This window comes from Scardinius erythrophthalmus (genome assembly GCF_964197995.2).
Source record: "Scardinius erythrophthalmus genome assembly, chromosome: 11".
Classification (NCBI taxonomy): domain Eukaryota; kingdom Metazoa; phylum Chordata; class Actinopteri; order Cypriniformes; family Leuciscidae; genus Scardinius; species Scardinius erythrophthalmus.
Genome location: NC_138231.1, coordinates 3,486,796 through 3,505,589, shown reverse-complemented (window position 1 = coordinate 3,505,589; position 18,794 = coordinate 3,486,796). Strand labels below are relative to the sequence as shown.

Genomic DNA, 18,794 nt, shown 5'->3' with positions numbered 1-18,794 from the left:
CCCTCAGTGTAAAAAACGCTTCACATGTAAAGCCAGAAGATTCACATGAGAGTTCACACTGGGAAGAAGCGGATCAGGCCTTCGCTCTGAAATCACATTTAACTGCGGTAAACAGTTTCATTGGGCGTCAGTCCTGAACAAACACCTGAAGATTCACTCAAAGGAGAAGATTCATTCGTAATTTTACAGCAGAAAAGACACGGCGATGTGTTTCAGTGCATGAGATGATGAACTGATGAAGAGTGATGGGATGATGGGAGAAAATGACGACTCTTATGTTCCCTCTTATATATTTAAATGCATGTAATACTTTAAATTCATTGAACTATAACACCATTTGGCCTAAAGGTCTCGAATCAACTGTAAATTATAGCAAATAACACAAATATACTTTATGTAATTAATCTCACTTTATTAACCAATGTTTTTACTGCTGACCTCCGATGATCCAGTTTAACCATACTAATACGCAAAAATGACTTTAAATAAACATCACATTTGTGTTTCATTTTGTTGCTTTTATTGCTGAAGTAAGAGTGCTGAACTTTCTTCTCTTGCGTCCTATTCTTCTGTGAGAAAGGTTTATGTGTTTTTAGGTTTAAGGTTTTATTTCACTCTACTGTACAGGAGTGAATCTGCATTTGCTTCAGCTTTAGGCTTATTCACTTCACTTTTGATGTGAAACGGCCTTTACATTTGCCAAAAATAGAAATTTATTTAATTTTTTAAACGCACACACACACACACATTCTTGTACATCTATCTTTATGAGGACATTCATTGACACAATGCAATCTCTTGCCGCTTACCCTAACCTTACCCATCACAACTAAGTGCCTAACCCGACCCCTGACCCTAAACCGACCCTTAACCTCATTCCTTATCCCTAAAACCAAGTCTTGACCCTCAAACAGCCTTTAAAGGCTCTCAGAGACTGAGGACCGGCCAACATGTCCTCACTTTATTTACTCTCTTTGTCCTCACTCCAATGGTCGAAAACTCACACGGGTCCTCACAAAGATAGTTGTACAAGTATACACACACACACACACACACACACACACACACACACACACACACACACAAAAAACCTATTGTTTTTTAATGCACTACTCAATTATGAGGCTATTTTTCTTCCATAGCATGTATTCTTTCTGACTAACAGAAAGAAAACATCCAAAATACACATTTATGTGTTTAATACACTTTAGATTTCATACCTTTTCTCATGTTTTTTTTTCTCCTACAATGAGTCAGAAATGTCCACTTCAGCAGCTTTACATACACCAAACTTTACAGTTTTATTCCTATAGTGTGAAGGTTTTTACAGAGGGGTTTTCTTCATAAATAATGTGCCTAATTTACATTATTTTTAAAAACTAAAAAAAAAAAAACTCTGGCTGTTGACAGCACAGTATATTCTGATTTATGGAGTGATAAAATAGGGCATGTAAAATCCCCTCAGTAAAAACCCTTTAATATGTTTACAAAATGAAATAAGAAACTGTCTTTCTGTTCTGGAAATATCTGAAAATGAGTGCATATTTGTTTATATAATGCATAATTTGCAGTATAAAATAAAACAATTGCCATGATATACTGTGATTAATCAACTGGGGAAGTACGGCGAGATCAATTAGTTCAAATTTTAGTCTACTCACCTGTAGTGTTTTGCCTTAAAGCATGCAGAAACTAGAGCAAATGGGCAATGTAAGCAATTTGGAAATAATTACAGACCAAATGCAATCAGCTATATCTTATGCTGTTACACTTTAAACACCACGAATATAAAGGTAATGTCCAGATGCCAAATGTACGTTCAGCAGGGATATATACAAGCCCATACGGATCAACATTACGGATTAACAAGCACTCGTATCTCTGCTGCCCTCTTGTGCCAGATACTGGAGCGTGAGAAACATCCAATGAAAGCCAGGCAGCAAAAGAGCATGTTCCCATTAAAATCACCAATCAATACCTCACACAGACAGCCTCCTCCATTATAATGGGAATGACATACTTTGTCACTTCATTTGCTCTCAGTGTGTATTTAATATAAGCATGTTTACACTAAAAAAATGCCTGAGAAAGTTTGTGGGATACAGCTAAATGGATTTAAAATGTGCAACTTCATACTGAAACACAGACAAACACCAGGTTAAAACCTGAAGTGTCTGTTCCCATTGGTCGGCCATTGATCTGTCAATGCAGTGTGAACTGGCCTTTATTAGTAGAAGAAAGTATATTCATAATATTATGCACAGAACGTTTTATATGGAATTGATCAAAACAACATCAAAACGGCTGAGTGCAAAATAATTTTAACGTTTATTTTAACACAGAAAGCCCAAAACAATTCATACAGTGAGCTACAAACATAAAAATAGCATGGCAAAATGAAACATGAAACCAAACAAACGAGCCGTGTCTGTTCTTCACGAGTGTTTCTCAGAGATAGTCGTCGTCCTCAGACCAGGACGAATCGTCATCGCTGGGAAAATGGACCAGATGAAGCAGAGAGTCGTTGGAGTCGGAGAACATGGAGCTGTTTCCCTGAAAGAACGCGTCACTGCTGCTGCTGCTGTCGCTGTCGTCGTTTATTACCACGACTGTTGGAGGGACGCTCGCTTTCTGACCTGAGAACAGAGTTTAGTTGTTCAGTTTTTAGGTATGACCTTATAGCACCATTCGTAACTTGTAAGAGAACCTGACCTTAAAGGGACAGTTCACCCAAAAATTAGAATTCTGTCAGTAATCACTCCCGTAAGACTTTCGTTCATCTTCAGAACACAAATTAAGATATTTTTTATGAAATCTGAGAGCTGTCTCACTCCTCCATAGGCTTCTAGGTAATTGAGATCTGCCGGCCCAAAAAAGTTAGCAAAGACATCGTTAAAATAGTCTAAGTGACTACTGCGGCTCAACCTTAAGTTTATCAAGTGAGGGGAATACTTTTAGTGCGCAAAAAACAAAAATAATGACTTTATTCAACCATCTCCTTCTCCTAAGCTGTTGATGTAGTGTAACAGCGCAGCGCTTCCGAGTTGTACATCAGAACGTAGGCTCACTATTGGCCGACGCTGGTCATGTGTGTGATGCTGGCCAATAGTGAGCCTACGTTCTGACGTACAACCCAGAAGCGCTGCGCTGTTACACTACATGAACTCACTCAGAGAAACACAGAAGAAAATCAAGAGTTGAATAAAGTCGACTGTTTCCCGAAACTGTATTGTCGCAAATTGGTCGTAATGATGTCACGCACGTGGTGGAGTAATAACTTATTTTAATGAATCTGTTTGAGATTGAATTAACGCTAGATGTTTTGCTATAAATTACAGACATGGCATCTGAGGACTATTTCTCATTTTTCTCAGTGATTTTGCTTTATTTCCAGATTCAATAATAGGTGTTCTTTAAGTGTTTATTTTATTCCACTTTATCTATTTGCATCTGTAGATTTCAATTATAATACATATCTTTAAAGGCGGTGAGTTTGAGTCAGAAATCTCCAATCCAGCAGCTTTACAAACACCCAACTTTACATTCAAGTTTTTTTTAACAGAGTGGTTTGTTCATATATAACATTCACCTGATTTTATACAGCATTTAAAAAATAAAATAAAACAAAACATGATGAAAATATTTGTTTGGGGGGGGGGGGGGGGGGGCTGTTGACAGTATGCTCTCATTTATGAAGTGATAAAACGAGATGTACAAAATCCCCTCTGTAAAAACCTTTAACTCTAGTATGTCAAGAAAATGAAACTTTGACTTCAGTTCTGGAAGTTTATGCAAAATCCTTCATATTTATTTATATAATGCCTCATCTGCATATTTAAACATGACATTTCAGAAACCTTGCAATACATTTTTTTTGTAGCTGTTGCAATTTTTAATGTAATCAATCAGCAGGGGAAGTACAGTGATTTCTACTAGTTAAAGGTGCACTGTGTAATATTTAGGAAGATCAATATCATAAACATAACTATGTATGTTTTCAGTGGTGTATAAAGACCTTACTTAATGAACCGTTCTGTTTTTATTACCTTAGAATGAGGCATTTCTCTCTACACACACCGCAGGTCTGCTTACATCGACATGTTTCTACAGTGGCCCCGAACGGACAAATGCATTTCATCACTATGTTGTTCTTCATAAAAAGAAGCTCTCTAAAGTCAGCAAATAAAACACTGACACAATGATGAACAGGTAACAATAATATTCGCAATAACATATCGTTTTACTGAATAATTAAGTAAACCTAATTTCTTAATTTATCTTTGTAAAGAAATCTCATTGCTTAACTGGCTACTCTCTGCCGTCTCAGACGACGACATCACTTCCTGTCGGCCACCGTAACTTCTGTTGGGTGCAATTCATTTTAAAGAAACTCAGCACAAAATATGTTACATGTTAAATATGTGTGTGTGTGCGCGCGTATGCATTTATTTACATTTATGCATTTGGCAGTCGCTTTTATTCACATTTACATTACATTTGTTAATGTTATGAACTACATTCTGATTTTGAGGATAACTGACAAAAAAATTTGCCTACCTTGAGTCATTTAATAATAACTGAAAATGTGTCTCTGAAGAAAACACTGAGCATCATTAGTTTGCTTCTGCCACTTGGTTTGATATTTTGTATTTAATGCAATGAAATACAGACATTTTTAAGTGTCCAAAAGTGTCCATTGGAGTTTTTCTATAAAACACTCAACCTACACTCTACACCTACACACTTTTTGACAAGAGTGAACTTTTATAGAAAAGAAAGTTTTGATCTTTCGATAAGTCAGTGTTCTTTCCCTGTCATTCCGTCATCCGATAAAGAGAAGCTAGCTAAAGTCAGCAAATAAAACATTGACACAATGATGAACAAGTAACAATAATATTCGCAATAACATCGTTTTACTGAATAATTAAAGGGGTGGTTGATTATGTTTACACTTTTCTAACTCTAGTTAGTGTGTAATGTTGCTGTTTGAGTGTACGGCCATCCTTAAAAATATTTTGGTTTGCCGTAACAGCAAAAAAAAAAAAAAAAAAGGGTCGGTAGGTCGGTCTATATTTTTTTTTCAAGATTCAATGTAAAAAAAAAAAAAGTACAATTTTGGTCATGGGTATTACGTAGGTATAAATTTAAACAAATTTTCATATCGGGACTTCACTGACAGTTTTCCAGAACTTCGTGCCAAGTTAAAGAGGTGTCGAGAAAAAATTTTTGATAAAAAAATAAAATAAAATAAAAAATACATTATTAAATGTATAATATAATACATATATTAAATAATTAGAAAACCTGAATAAACTGAACACCAAAGAATAACATTAACTATTGAGTGATGGTGACGTGTTCATGTGTAAGGGTGCGCTGCCAATAACGCACCTAAAAGCTGTCACAAAGAACTGGGAAAAGGAATGATTATTAGTATGTCATATATATCAAGGAGACATTTCAATTGTTTATTAATAAACAAGTGTTTTCTGTGTCAAAGATGAAGTTGACGATGCTGACTCGCGATCTTCGCAGTAGTGAACGCGCCAGAGAGAAATGCACATTTCATACGGATTACATAAGCAAAAATCTTATTTTATTTAAACATGAATATGAAACTAAATCGTTTTTTAATGACTGGGCTACAACACATAGGCCTATACAGTAGGCTACAGAGAAATTTAATGTTGGCGTGTCTTGCCGGTGAGCATGTGGGGGGAGAGATACGATTTTCGATCAATCATCGAATATTATTTTGCTTGATATGCCAATCCTTAATATTTGGTGTTTTAAATGCCTGTTTGAGATCTCTGTGAAAGTTTTAATTGTAGTGCCGCTTTCAGAGCGCTCACGTCCGTAACATTGTTTGTTCCTCATAAATGCGAACACGAAAAATAAAATAAAATGAATATTTTATGTTCTGTGGAGAGCCGACCGTTTTTCATCCAGTGGGTATATTACTTTTGTTTTGCGCAGTGTAATTCATAGAATTACTAAAACATATTTTACCACCTAAAAGTTAAAGATTTTTTGTGTCACGTCCGGACCGTAACGCAAGTGTATTCCCTCATATTAAATATAAAACGCATGTGTATACTGATATTTTTCTAACGTCTGGACTCCTTTATTAAGGGAGTACGGATGTATAAACAGACGTTTCAATATATTAGTATTAAACACATTTTCTGATCATTTATATTTCAAGTTTTGACTGCAAATGTCACGTCCATAACGCTGGAATTGCCCAATAGTAATGTAAAGATGTGGTAGCATTAGCATTTTTATTTAAAAGAAAGAGCGTAGCCTATGCTTGTATATAGGCCTATGGGCAATTTATATTCACAATACTTACTAAAATATAATTAATATCATTTTATTGCATTTGTATTAGTTGTTTGAATAGTAAAAAAAAAAATCTGTAAAAGAAAAAGATGATAACTACACATCAGCAACATAAATTCTAACCATTCAGAAATGTCCTGTTGCTTCTACATGTTGTCACTTCTTCTTGAGTCTCTCCATCATTGTCTGACTCCGGTTTGAACATAAAAGGCTAAAAGTTTTGAAATTTTCATTGCATGTCTGTGTGAGTGCAGCTCTTGAAGCTCCGCCCCCTGTGCCGGGAGCAGCAGCTCATTTGTATTTAAAGGAACAGACACAAAACGGTGTGTTTTTGCTCACCCTCACAAAGTGACAATATTAACATGCTATATCAAAATATCTGTGGGGTATTTTGAGCTAAAACTTCACATACACACTCTGGGGACATCAGAGACTTATTTTACATCTTGTGAAAAGGGCATTATACCACCCCTTTAAGTAAACATAATTTCTTAATTTATCTTTATAAAGAAACCTCATTGCTTAACAAGACGACGACATCATGTGTCGGACAGCGTAACTTCTGTCTGGGTGCAATTCGCAACCTCACCACTAGATGCCGCTAAAATTACACACTGCACCTTTAAATGTTTTAACCGATTCAGCTGTGGTTTCTTGCCTTAACTTCTCAAAGACTCGCATCAGACAGAAGACGTGGTGATGTCACGCACCTCTCACCTTTCCGCTCATTGATGAGCCCCAGGCGTCTCTCTCTCATGTCGGCGCTCAGGTTCTCCACCATGCGGTCGATGCAGTTGTCCAGGACCAGAGAGCGCGTCTGAGACGTGATGGTCTGCCAGCACATGGGACACTTATCCTTGCGTTTGCGCCACTCTCGGATGCAGTGCTGACAGAAGCTGTGGGCGCAGTTCAGCGTCACGGCCTGAGGGGGTCACAGAGGTCAAAGTTCAAGAGGATTGTGTCCTGCACAGTCCATCGTTCACTTCAACATCACTGAACTCACTTAAGCTGGACTGTGATGCTATTTTCTTCTGGAAACAAACTTTGCTGCATTATTTTCCTGTTATCTCTGTAAAGCTGCTTTGAAACAATCTGTGTTGTAAAAAGTACTATATAAATAAAGGTGACTAAACTTACCGTCTGATGCACATTGCGCAAAAAATTTATTGCAAAAAGTTCATTTGTGACCCTGGATCACAAAACCAGTCACATGTCGCACGGGTATATTTGTGGCAATAGCCAACAATACATTGTATGGGTCAAAATTATCGATTTTTCTTTTATGCCAAAAATCATTAGGATATTTAGTAAAGATCATGTTCCATGAAGATATTTAGTAAATTTCCTACCATAAATATATAAAACATTTATTTTTGTGAGTGAATGCAGCACAATCATGAACATAAATGAACAACTTTAAAGGAGATTTTCTCAATGTTTTGATTTTTTTGCACCCTCAGATTCCAGATTTTCAATAGTTGTATATCGGCCAAATATTGTCCTATCATAACAAACCATACATCAATGGAAAGCTTATTTATTCAGTTTTCAGGTGATGTATAAATCTCAATTTCAAAAAATTGACCCAGGTCACATTTGTGGACCTAGTCTATTTTTGTGGCATAACATTAGACAAATCCTGAAATGGCATTTAAAAACAAAATCTGTGATTGGTCACTTAGAATAAGTTTCAAAATATTGCCGATATCTAAAGCCGGACTATGTGAGATGGCCAACACTGGAGTAATGATGATGAAAATTCAGCTTTTCATCACAGGAATAAATAACATTTTAAATTATATTCAAATAGAAATCACTTATTTTAATTTTTAATAATATTTCACTGTTTTTACTGTATTTTTGATCAAATATATGCAGCCTTGGTGAGCAGAAGAGACTTTCCTTCAAACACATTAAAAAGTATTGTGTATTTACATTAAAAAACAAAATATCAAAACAAGCAGGATTTATTTTAAAGAAACTCAGCACAAAATATACAGTATGTATATGTATATATGTGTGTGTGTGTGTGTGTGTGTGTGTGTGTGTGTGTGTGTGTGTGTGTGTGTGTGTGTGTGTGTGTGTGTGTGTGTGTGCGTATCATGCATTTATTTACATTTATGCATTTGGCAGTCACTTTTATTCAAAGCAACTCACATTTACATTACATTTGTTAATGTTATGAACTACATTCTGATTTTGAGCATAACTGACAAAAAAATTACCTTGAGTCATTTAATAAAAACTGAAAATGTGTCTCTGAAGAAAACACTGAGCATCATTAGTTTGCTTCTGCCACTTGGTTTGATATTTTGTATCTAATGCAATGAAATAGAGATTTTTAAGTGTCCATTGGAGTTTTTCTATAAAACACTCAACCTACACTCTACACCTACACACTTTTTGACAAGAGTGAACTTTTATAGAAAAGAAAGTTTTGATCTTTTAATAAGTCAGTGTTCTTTCCCTGTCATTCCTTCATCCGATCACATGATCTTTACATCATGGTGTTTTTTTTGTGTGTGTTTTTTTACCTCAATGAAGAGCTCTGAACAAATGCTGCATTGCAGTTCACTCTCCAGCACTTCAGTCATCTGTGTGACCACTTCTTCTTTCTGAGCTTTGGCCTTCTCTTTCTCTTCCTGTGGAAGTCAAATTATTGCACAGAAAATTGTATTTTTACTTACTTTTTAGGCATTATGTAATCAATCGCTTCACTTCCACAAAATCTGGTCACCGGTCACTCATTTTAGCCTGTGCAAAGGTTTGTTTGCATGACATGATCGTTGAAAAAGTTTCAATTGGCTTTCATTAACAGGGAAAGAACGGCTAGGAAACTCATGACAAACTGACCTTTGAGTTTTACAGAAAAATAACAAATATTTTATTGTCCATGCCATTAAAATCACACTGTGCTCATGTTCATGCTCAACTTTCCCACGATTACCTTTGTAACTTCCAGCTCCTTATCTTTGGCTTGAAGAGCTTCCTTGAATCCTTCCCGAGCGTGTTTGAGTTCCTCAATAACTTTACGGTGCTGTCCAAGTAAAGGAAAACGTTATATATATATATATATATATAACACTTGCGTTTAAACATTAAATATTTCAGTGCAATAGTGCAGTTACCTCTTTTAATGCGTCCTCAAGTTGTTTTTTCAAGCCCACCTCATTCTGTTGTGCTTTTTCAGTCTAAAGGAAAACAACATATACGATGTCAACACACAGACAAAACTACCACGGCTTTATATGAGCTGGAGCCTATCCTTATGAGATAAATTAGATGTAACTAATGTTATTTTTATTGGTGGATCATCCGAGGAACAAGAAATGTGTCATTTTTCTCGTGCTCCAGACTGTGGTTAATCTCAGGACCGTTTTCCCAGGCTGTGAATTACAGGTAATAATGATATGTGACCCTGGATCACAAAACCATAAGTCACATGTCGCACGGGTATATTTGTGGCAATAGCCAACAATACATTGTATGGGTCAAAGTTATCGATTTTTCTTTTATGCCAAAAATCATCAGGATATTAAGTAAAGATCATGTTCCATGAAGATATTTAGTAAATTTCCTACTGTAAATATATAAAACATTCATTTTTGTGAGTGAATACAGCACAATCGTGAACATAAATGCAGAACTTTCTCAATGTTTAAATTTTTTGCACCCTCAGATTCCAGATTTCCAAATATTGTCCTATCATAACAAACCATACATCAAAGGAAAGCTTATTCATTCAGCGTTCAGATGATGTATAAATCTCAATTTAAAAAAATGGACCCATGTGACTGGTTTTGTGGTCCAGGGTCACATATTTGTAAATAAATGTTCAGTTTCCGATCATTTCGCTTCATAAGACCTCAATGTATCATCAAGAGCCACGGGTATTAATCTTGTTTTGCCAGTTTATGTTGTTTTTTTACCCTCAATGTGACGGTAGCCGTTGATTTGCATTATGTGAATCACCAAGGACCACGGTTTCTTTCAGCTAAAACTTTACTTTACTGATTAACTGAAGAAAAAAAGTCACGTACATACTGTATGGCCTGAGGGGGGTGTAAATTAACACAGGGTTCGTACAGACACTGTAAAATGAAATTCCAGGACTTTCAAGGACTTTTCAAGCACTACTTTTTTGGTTCAAGGAGAACAATCAGGGATCTCACTTAACTAAAACATGATACACTGAAAGCTGTATCATATACTTGAATAATCATATGATATGAGCAATATCAAGCTCATAGCCATGTGAAATGGCTCTATATCAATATCAGATGGGTGTGAAACAATTATTTTATCAATACAATTAAGTATTTTCTATTGTCTTCCAGTAATTCAAGCACCTTTTCAGAAATATGGCTGTTTTCAAGGGTTTTTCCCAAGACTTCAATTTCAAAAAGTCAAATCCAAGTACTATAAGCACAAACCTTGTTAACAGCACATTTTTATTTTTGGGTGAACTATCCCTTTAACAATAGCAACACAGGTCAACACTGCAACTTTGATTGGATTGTATAATTCCACGTAGGAAAATTTCCTTTGGTCAGGCTGTTCTTTCATTCAGAGCATCACAGCAGTGAAATCTGTACCATAATCAGTCAGAGAACGCTCATAAACTCATTTAAGCATCATTTTAAGAAATAGCTTCTTCATAATCAACAATGTGAACATTAATGCAGCTTCCGCTATTATTACTAGTATTTTTTAACTCATAACAATATTTTTTTTTTAAATATACATATATATATACACACGTCTTTTCTTACTGTTACATATAGGCCTAGCCTATATCGTCTTTTTGTATAATGTGTTTAACTGTATTTTACAGAGTTGTTTACAAGTTCTAGTTCTATAATTGTTGTACCCTCTTGTCTAGTTTTAGGGCTAATAACATCTGGCAAAGGGACTTCTGATGAAAACTAGCCTTCGGGCTAATTTGGGTACATTTACAGTCATGAATGTCCCTTCTCTAAATAAACATTAATGCTGCTTCCTCTATTATTACTATTAATAACTTCATTAACATTAGTATTATTTAACGCATAAAGAACACCACAGACACAGTGTAATCACCATGGAAAAATCTTAGAGTAAAACTGTGAAAAATATGATACACCTGTGGTTCGCCAGATGAGAAGTTTATCTATGTATACTATCATCTTTTTACTCTCTTAATTGATTTTATAACTGTATCATATATCTCTTAATTTCTTTTATAACTGTTAACTTTCCTTGCTTCTATTTTGTGATCATTTTAATTCCTTTCTGTAAAGCACTTTAAATTGCCATAGTGTATGTATATATATATATATATATATATATATATATATATATATATATATATACACACACATATATATATATATATATATATATATATATATATATATATATATACACACATACATACATATATATATATACATATATATATATACACATATATACACATATATTATATATATACACACATACATACATATATATATATACATATATATATATATACACATATATATACACATATATTATATATATATATATATATATATATATATATATATATATATATATATATATATATATATATATATACACACACATACATATATATATATATATATATATATATTTGTGGTGGGCCGTTATCGGCGTTAACGCATCGCGCGATAAAAAAAATATCGCCGTTAATCTATTCCCCAAGTTGGGTTGGGAGATGGCTCTACTACACACAGGGTTCTCAAGTTTTATCAAAAGCTTGGAGTGAGATCACATGTGGTTGGGGGAGGAGCCTAATGGAGTCCCGCCCCCACCTGTCCCCGCCCCCCAATTTTACCTATTGTTCATAATTAACCAGCACAAATTGAAATTATAACAATTAGTAAATCTAATAAATGACAGAGCAATTCATCACATCAAATATACTCTTTAATGTTATATTTCAAAATTACAAATAAGTTAACAAATTGCTCCAAACAGTTTGGAAAAACAAATATTTTTGCATTTTGAATGTGTCTAGTTGAAACGGCATAATGATTTATTGTGTGGTGGGACATTGTGAACAAATGACATATTAGTGTATTATTAAGGTGTGTGTGTGTGTGTGTGTGTGTGTGTGTGTGTGTGTGTGTGTGTGTGTGTGTGTACACAAGAGTACACACTCCAGCTTATGAAATGTGTTTTGTGTTGTAAGTGTTTGAAAAATACAAATGCAATGGCAATGATTAATGTATGTTTTGACAGGATATATATTACCCAGAGCACTCTGCTTTAATACGTATGTAGCCTTAATGTAACTAGAAATACTATTAATACAGTATAATATATAATTAAAAATAAAATAAAATAAATACATTTAAATTTATTTAAAATAAAATGAAATAAAAAGAAATACATCTTCATTCCTTCCCATACCCACAAACATTTCCCTTAGTTTCAGATAACGTAAGCTAGCCAAACTGAGCCAAAGCTTCTGGCCTGGTTGCAAAGTAGCTGTAGAGTTTTTGACTGCATCAATAATAAGGTAAACGATGGGCTATATATTAAATGTTCTAGCCTTAAAATGTTAGACGAGCTTTCTTCCAACTTACCTTCTCCATCATCACGACGTGTGTTCGCGCGATGTTGTTGGTTACCTAGTAACGAACGTACGGTGGCCGAGAATGTTCCGTCAACTTCCGTGAGTTCGCGCATCTATGTTGCCTATTAACGAACGCAATCTGGCCGAGATACGTGCTGGCGGCAGAAACCTTCACTTTGTGTGCCCGCGCCTCGTATACAACGTTATATATAAAGCTTGTAGGACAACTTGGTTGGCATTGCCTTTTCAGCGTGAGAAATACACGGTGTGGCGTGTGAGCGTGTGAACTGGTTGAATTGCGTGTGTCTCACGGCCAATGCGTGAGACTTGAGAACCCTGTACACAAGCTATGATGATGCAATCTACCCGCGGCCGCGAGGTAAACCCGGCTGCAACGCATATTCGTCGTCATCTTAAGTAAACACGGCTGAAAGTGAAAGCTGCAACATCCATTATTTGGACTTGGTTCGGCCGACAAACAGCAGCAAACTATCCGAGTGTGTGGGGTAACGGTTCGGTAAGTTAACACACGACTAATCCGTTCTACCACCTCAAATTCAAAACGAAACATGATATCACTGAATACCAGCGCGCGCGTATTATTCCCAATATATCTGAGTGGTGTAACGTTAACACATAATCTCTGTCTGCGCCCGATTTTAAGAATCGTTGTTGTGTTTCTTTTTAACTGAAAAGACATCAGTTTTAACAATATTATAACTTTAAATTTGGGGTTTCATAAACTCAAAGCTATAATAAACATTAGACCTACTTAAGATCTCTGCAGCTTGTGTACTTAAATTTTATTTATCTGCAAAATTATGTTGTATACTTACAGTTTTGCACAATATATGTTCTCAAAACTACATATACCCTTTAAAAAAATACATTTAGCAGTTGTTTAGCAGGGTCTGTGTAACCTGTTCTGAAATGGTTTTATTATAATATAACGTTACTGTATATCGTTATCGCAAGAGGCTGCAATGTATATCACAATATAGATTTTAGGCCATATCGCCCATCCCTAATTGATAGCCTATAGTAGTTGATAATAACATAGGCCTATGTTGCCTACGGACGGCAGTAGTAACCTTTTACAGTGAGTAGAACAGCTTTCTCAAGCAGTTTGTGATGCATTGTGGAAACAGGAGATGAGCCCCTGGTCTAATGCGCCACCTGGCTTGAGAAACCCGTTCTCAAAGACTTACTTTTATAGTCATTATTTGGGAAGCACACATATTCTGAATGCCTTCGGCAGAATTCAAATGAGCCATTTTAATCTAGATTAAAAAAATTAATCTATGCCCACCTCTAATATATATATATATATATATATATATATATATATATATATACACAATACATATATATACACACACACACATATATACATATATATGTATATGTATATAAATGTGTGTGTGTGTGTGTGTGTGTGTGTGTGTGTGTATATATATATATATATGAAGACTTCAGATGCAAAAGCCTTTTCTTCTAGAATGATCATTTTTATCAAGCTCGTATTTTTAAGTTCAGTAATTTCACTTGAATGACAATTAATAGGTAATTTTCATTGCCATTTAAGTGCAATTACTGAACTTAAAAATACGAGCTTGATAAAAATGATCATTCTAGAAGAAAATTTCAGATGGCACTCAGAGGCTTTTGCATCTGAACTCTTCATATATGTATATACAGTGCTATGCATAAGTTTAGACACCCATGCTAAAGTTGACTAAAAAGAGGAATAAAAAAAATCATCTTTTGGAAATTGAACTTAATGCCTTAATTAAAAAAATTAGGCAATTTTCTTTGTGAATGAATAATGTATCGTAAATAAATAAATGTTCATGTTCATGTTCATAAAACATCATCACACACCCTTCACCATACCTAGAGATTGGCATGGGGTACTTTCCATAAGATCATCTCTCAATGCAAATCAAACTAGCTTTTAGGCTAACTGAAATAAAACCATGCCAATCTCTAGGTATGGTGAAGGCTATGTGATGATGTGGGGCTATTTTAATTCCAAAGGCCAAGGGAACTTTATCAGGATGCATAGTATCCTGGATCCATGAAGTAACTGGCCTTTAAAAATAAAAATCTGCCTGCCTCTATGGGAATTTAACATAGGGGTGTCCAAACTTATGCACCCTGTATTTTAAGGAAGAACATTTATTTATTTACGATACATTATTCATTCACAAAGAAAATTGGTGTCCTTAAAGGTTGGATTTTTCCTCATTTTTTTAATTAAGGCATTAAGTTCAATTTCCAAAAGATGATTTTTTTATTCCTCTTTTTAGTCAACTTTAGCATGGGTGTCTAAACTTATGCATAGCACTGATATATACACACATCTTTCTTTTTTTATTGTGTACATATCTTTTTTTGTATATTATGTTATATGATATGGTATAATTGTATTTTAAATAGTTGTTAAGTTCTAGTTCTATTATTGTTTTACCCTCTTGTCTAGTTTTAGGCCTAATAACATCTGGCAAAGGGACTTTCGGGCTAATTTGGGTACATTTACATTCATGAATGTTGATTAATATACACTGTCCCATCTCTAAATAAAAAAAAAACTCATTTTCTAATCTCACATAGCATTTAGGATGGATAGAACGGACACTGAGATAGTACGTCTTGACTTGACGTTGGTGTCGGAGACTCACCTCCAGGCGCCGCTCCTCCTCACAGAAGGATTTCTCCAGACACTCGATGCGTTTGAGCGCCTGCTCCTTCTGCGACCTCAGCTGACCCCGCAACATCTCCAGCTGCGTCTGCAGCTCCTGCATCTCCCGCTCTCTCTCCGGCGTCTGATCCCGAAGCCGCTCCAGCTCCGCCGCACGCTTCTGCGTGTCTCCAACACGACTCTTCAGGACCATCAGGCTCTTGCTGTAGCGGTGAACGCTAGCTAGCTGCTGACTGCTCTCAGTGCTAGCGCTCGAGCTGCTTCCCGCCGCATCACCGCATCGGTCCTCCTCAAGAGGTTTAGAGGAAAGCTTCGCAGTTTCCCGGCGTTCCCCGGATGGGCAGGGCTGTGCACGTGACTTATCCGAACCGGAGCATCGGTACAGCTTGGATTTGGACTGATTCGTGGGAGACGGCTCCGACTCGTCGTCTCCTCCATCCAACTTCCTCTTAGAGTTTTTCAGTTTTTGGCCTAAGGGAGCGGCGCCACATTCTTTGTCCAGATTCCCAGACAAGAACGATTTGACCTCGTTGTAGCTCTTCTGTACGAGGGTGTAGTCGAACTCCACAGGGTTGCCGTCGAGAGGGACGCCGAGTCGCACAGAGTCTCCCTGACGGAGCAAGAAGGGATTGGCTGGAGGAATCCGGCTCCCGTTCACCCACACGCCGTTCAGACTCTGGGTATGAAGACAAACAAAAGAAGTCAGACATATTTAAATAAAAAACAACATACAAGCACACTTACAGATCTTTTTTATTATTATATAGATAACACCAGTGTTATTTTAGTATAATTTATGTACTATTATGTAATATTTTTTCGGTTTTCATTTTAATCAGTATTTTTTTATGTGCTTTTGTCATATTTATTACTTTTTTATATTTCTATTTAGCCTTAATAATTTTTTACATTATTTTAGTATCATTTATATGCTATAACAGTTTTCATTTTAATTTGAGTCAGTTTTAGCAATTTTGGTATGTGCGTTTGTCATTTTTATTAGACTTTATTTAGATAATTATATTTAGCTTTGTTTTAATTTTATTTCTGATTTATATATACATGACACCAGTGTTATTTAAGTATTATCTATACACTATAATAGTATGCATTAATATTTTTTAATTCGCTTTTTAATATTTTCAGTTTTCATTTTAGTCTAAGTTTTATTAATTTTGCCATGTATTTTTGTCATTTGTATAAGTGTGATTTACATTTACTATTATTTATCAACCATTATAGTATTTATTAATATTTTTAATTACCTTTTACTTTTATATATATATAAGGAATAATTGACTCTGGTCCGATGAATTATTAGAAAAATAATGCACACCCGAGGTGGTAATGTTACACCTGGGGTCATTATTTTTCGATAATTCAACGGCCCAGAGTCAATTATTCCACTTATACTGCAGTTACCACACCTCGAAACATTGTTCAGATGATGCATTTCAAGACATTTATCATGTTTTTGTCCTTTAAACGCTCTTGTGTGTGGGACTAATTTCTTATGCATCTCATCCCACTCCTCCATTGCTAGTCATTTTAGAGCTAGTAATGGAGACTTGAGCCACTGATAGCAGACTAATGCAGTTATTAGAGAGAGAGAGAGAGGCTTCACTACCTACACTGAGGACAAAAAGCTTCCTTTTTTATTAGGGGAAGATAAAAGCACAGCATGGCTAGCAGCTAAATATGTCTTCTCCTGCCACAATACAAGGCTAAATTAATAGAAAATTGTTTAAGAGGTATTTATACAAGTTATGTATTATATATATGTATATTTATATATATTTTTTTTTTGTTATTATCTTGTTTGTCTGTATTCTCTTCTTTTTTTATGTACATATATATGTGTATATGTATGTATGTATGTTTGTGTATATATATATATATATGTATGTGTATGTGTGTATATATATATATATATATATATTATTGTTTCAATGTACCCTTTGAGGGACATGCACAGAATGTGTTTAGTATCTGCATCTACATCATAATTATCCTGTTTACTTGTATTACTATATCAGATGTATTAACTCCTTGTTGTTGTTTATATTTGTTCGTATGCTTTGGCAACACAGATGCATTTTTTTTGTCATGCCAATAAAGCAACATGAAATTGAAATTGAAAAAATTGAGAGAGAGAGAGAGAGAGAGAGAGAGAGAGAGAGAGAGAGAGAGAGAGAGAGAGAGAGAGAGAGAGAGAGAGAGAGAGAGAGAGAGAGAGAGAGAGAGAGAGAGAGAGAGAGAGAGAGAGAGAGAGAGAGAGAGAGATCGAGATCTGCTTCAAGAACAGGGCCGTTATTACCTCACTAGTGAGAAATGTCATGTATCTTTTAAGTTGCTAAACTATTTTACTGATAAAATCATCAGAGCAGCGCTGACAACACGTTTCTGCATGAGTGTGTATCCGTACTGAGTGTGTGTGTTTGAGCAGGAGAGCAAGAGTATGTGCTTTCGGTACATAAAACTTTATTGGAAATAAGTTTGTCATTTGTATCCTATTGTGTACTATATTTATTTTCCTGGTCAGGGTCGTTGTGGGTTTTGGCTCTTCTGCTGTTGTCGGCTGTAAGGACATTAGAAATCACTGAAATCGTTTGGTGAAGTGATATGGAACTGTGAAGCGGTCAAACTCTGCCGGAACTACTTTAGTTGTGAGTTTCCCTGAAAATAATGGCACACCTTAGAACATTCGTCAACCAATCAGACTCAAGCATTCAACAGCCCTGTAGTATAAATGTAGGCTATTTTTCTTTCAGTGTTGTTTCAGAGCCCATAATGCCCATCAAATGCTGGAATGGACAGTCAGACCCATAGACAGATAGACTGACAGACTCATACTACACCTTATTGTCCGTCACTGTCCACCGTCCGTCATCGTTGTGCTTGAAGACACAGTGATTTCTGGATATCATCAGTGGACAGCTGGCTGACAGAATCTGATGGGTCACATTCAGACCACGACCAACAGTAACCTGAGTAAAAAGACACAGGAGAGCAATAAGCAAGCATACATGTACATCATGAAATCATATTGGAGCCATTAACCTATGACTAGCTGCTTTGTTTCACAAATTCCCTACAGTTTGAGTTAAACTGGACATAATTCACACTTGTAAAATGTTGTTTTGACTCCATCATCAATGGTGTTCA

At 35.6% G+C, this 18,794-nt stretch overlaps 1 protein-coding gene across 2 annotated transcripts in view; it reads right to left on the bottom strand.

The window, feature by feature from the left end:
• Nucleotides 1–1,965: 1,965 nt before the first annotated feature.
• rnf8 (ring finger protein 8, E3 ubiquitin protein ligase) overlaps nucleotides 1,966–18,794 on the bottom strand; it is a 17,540-nt gene continuing 711 nt past the window's right edge. Inside the window, exons 2-8 of one of the 2 annotated variants that reach the window (XM_081378699.1) lie at nucleotides 18,488–18,616; nucleotides 15,610–16,305; nucleotides 9,471–9,533; nucleotides 9,290–9,379; nucleotides 8,877–8,984; nucleotides 7,053–7,264; nucleotides 1,966–2,636 (exon numbers count right to left, since the gene is read on the bottom strand). In XM_081378699.1, the coding sequence (XP_081234825.1) occupies nucleotides 2,567–2,636; nucleotides 7,053–7,264; nucleotides 8,877–8,984; nucleotides 9,290–9,379; nucleotides 9,471–9,533; nucleotides 15,610–16,305; nucleotides 18,488–18,616 (1,368 nt within the window). In that variant the 3' untranslated portion in view covers nucleotides 1,966–2,566. The remainder of the gene's footprint in view (nucleotides 2,637–7,052; nucleotides 7,265–8,876; nucleotides 8,985–9,289; nucleotides 9,380–9,470; nucleotides 9,534–15,609; nucleotides 16,306–18,487; nucleotides 18,617–18,794) is intronic. The other variant, XM_081378698.1, reaches the window with a different exon arrangement.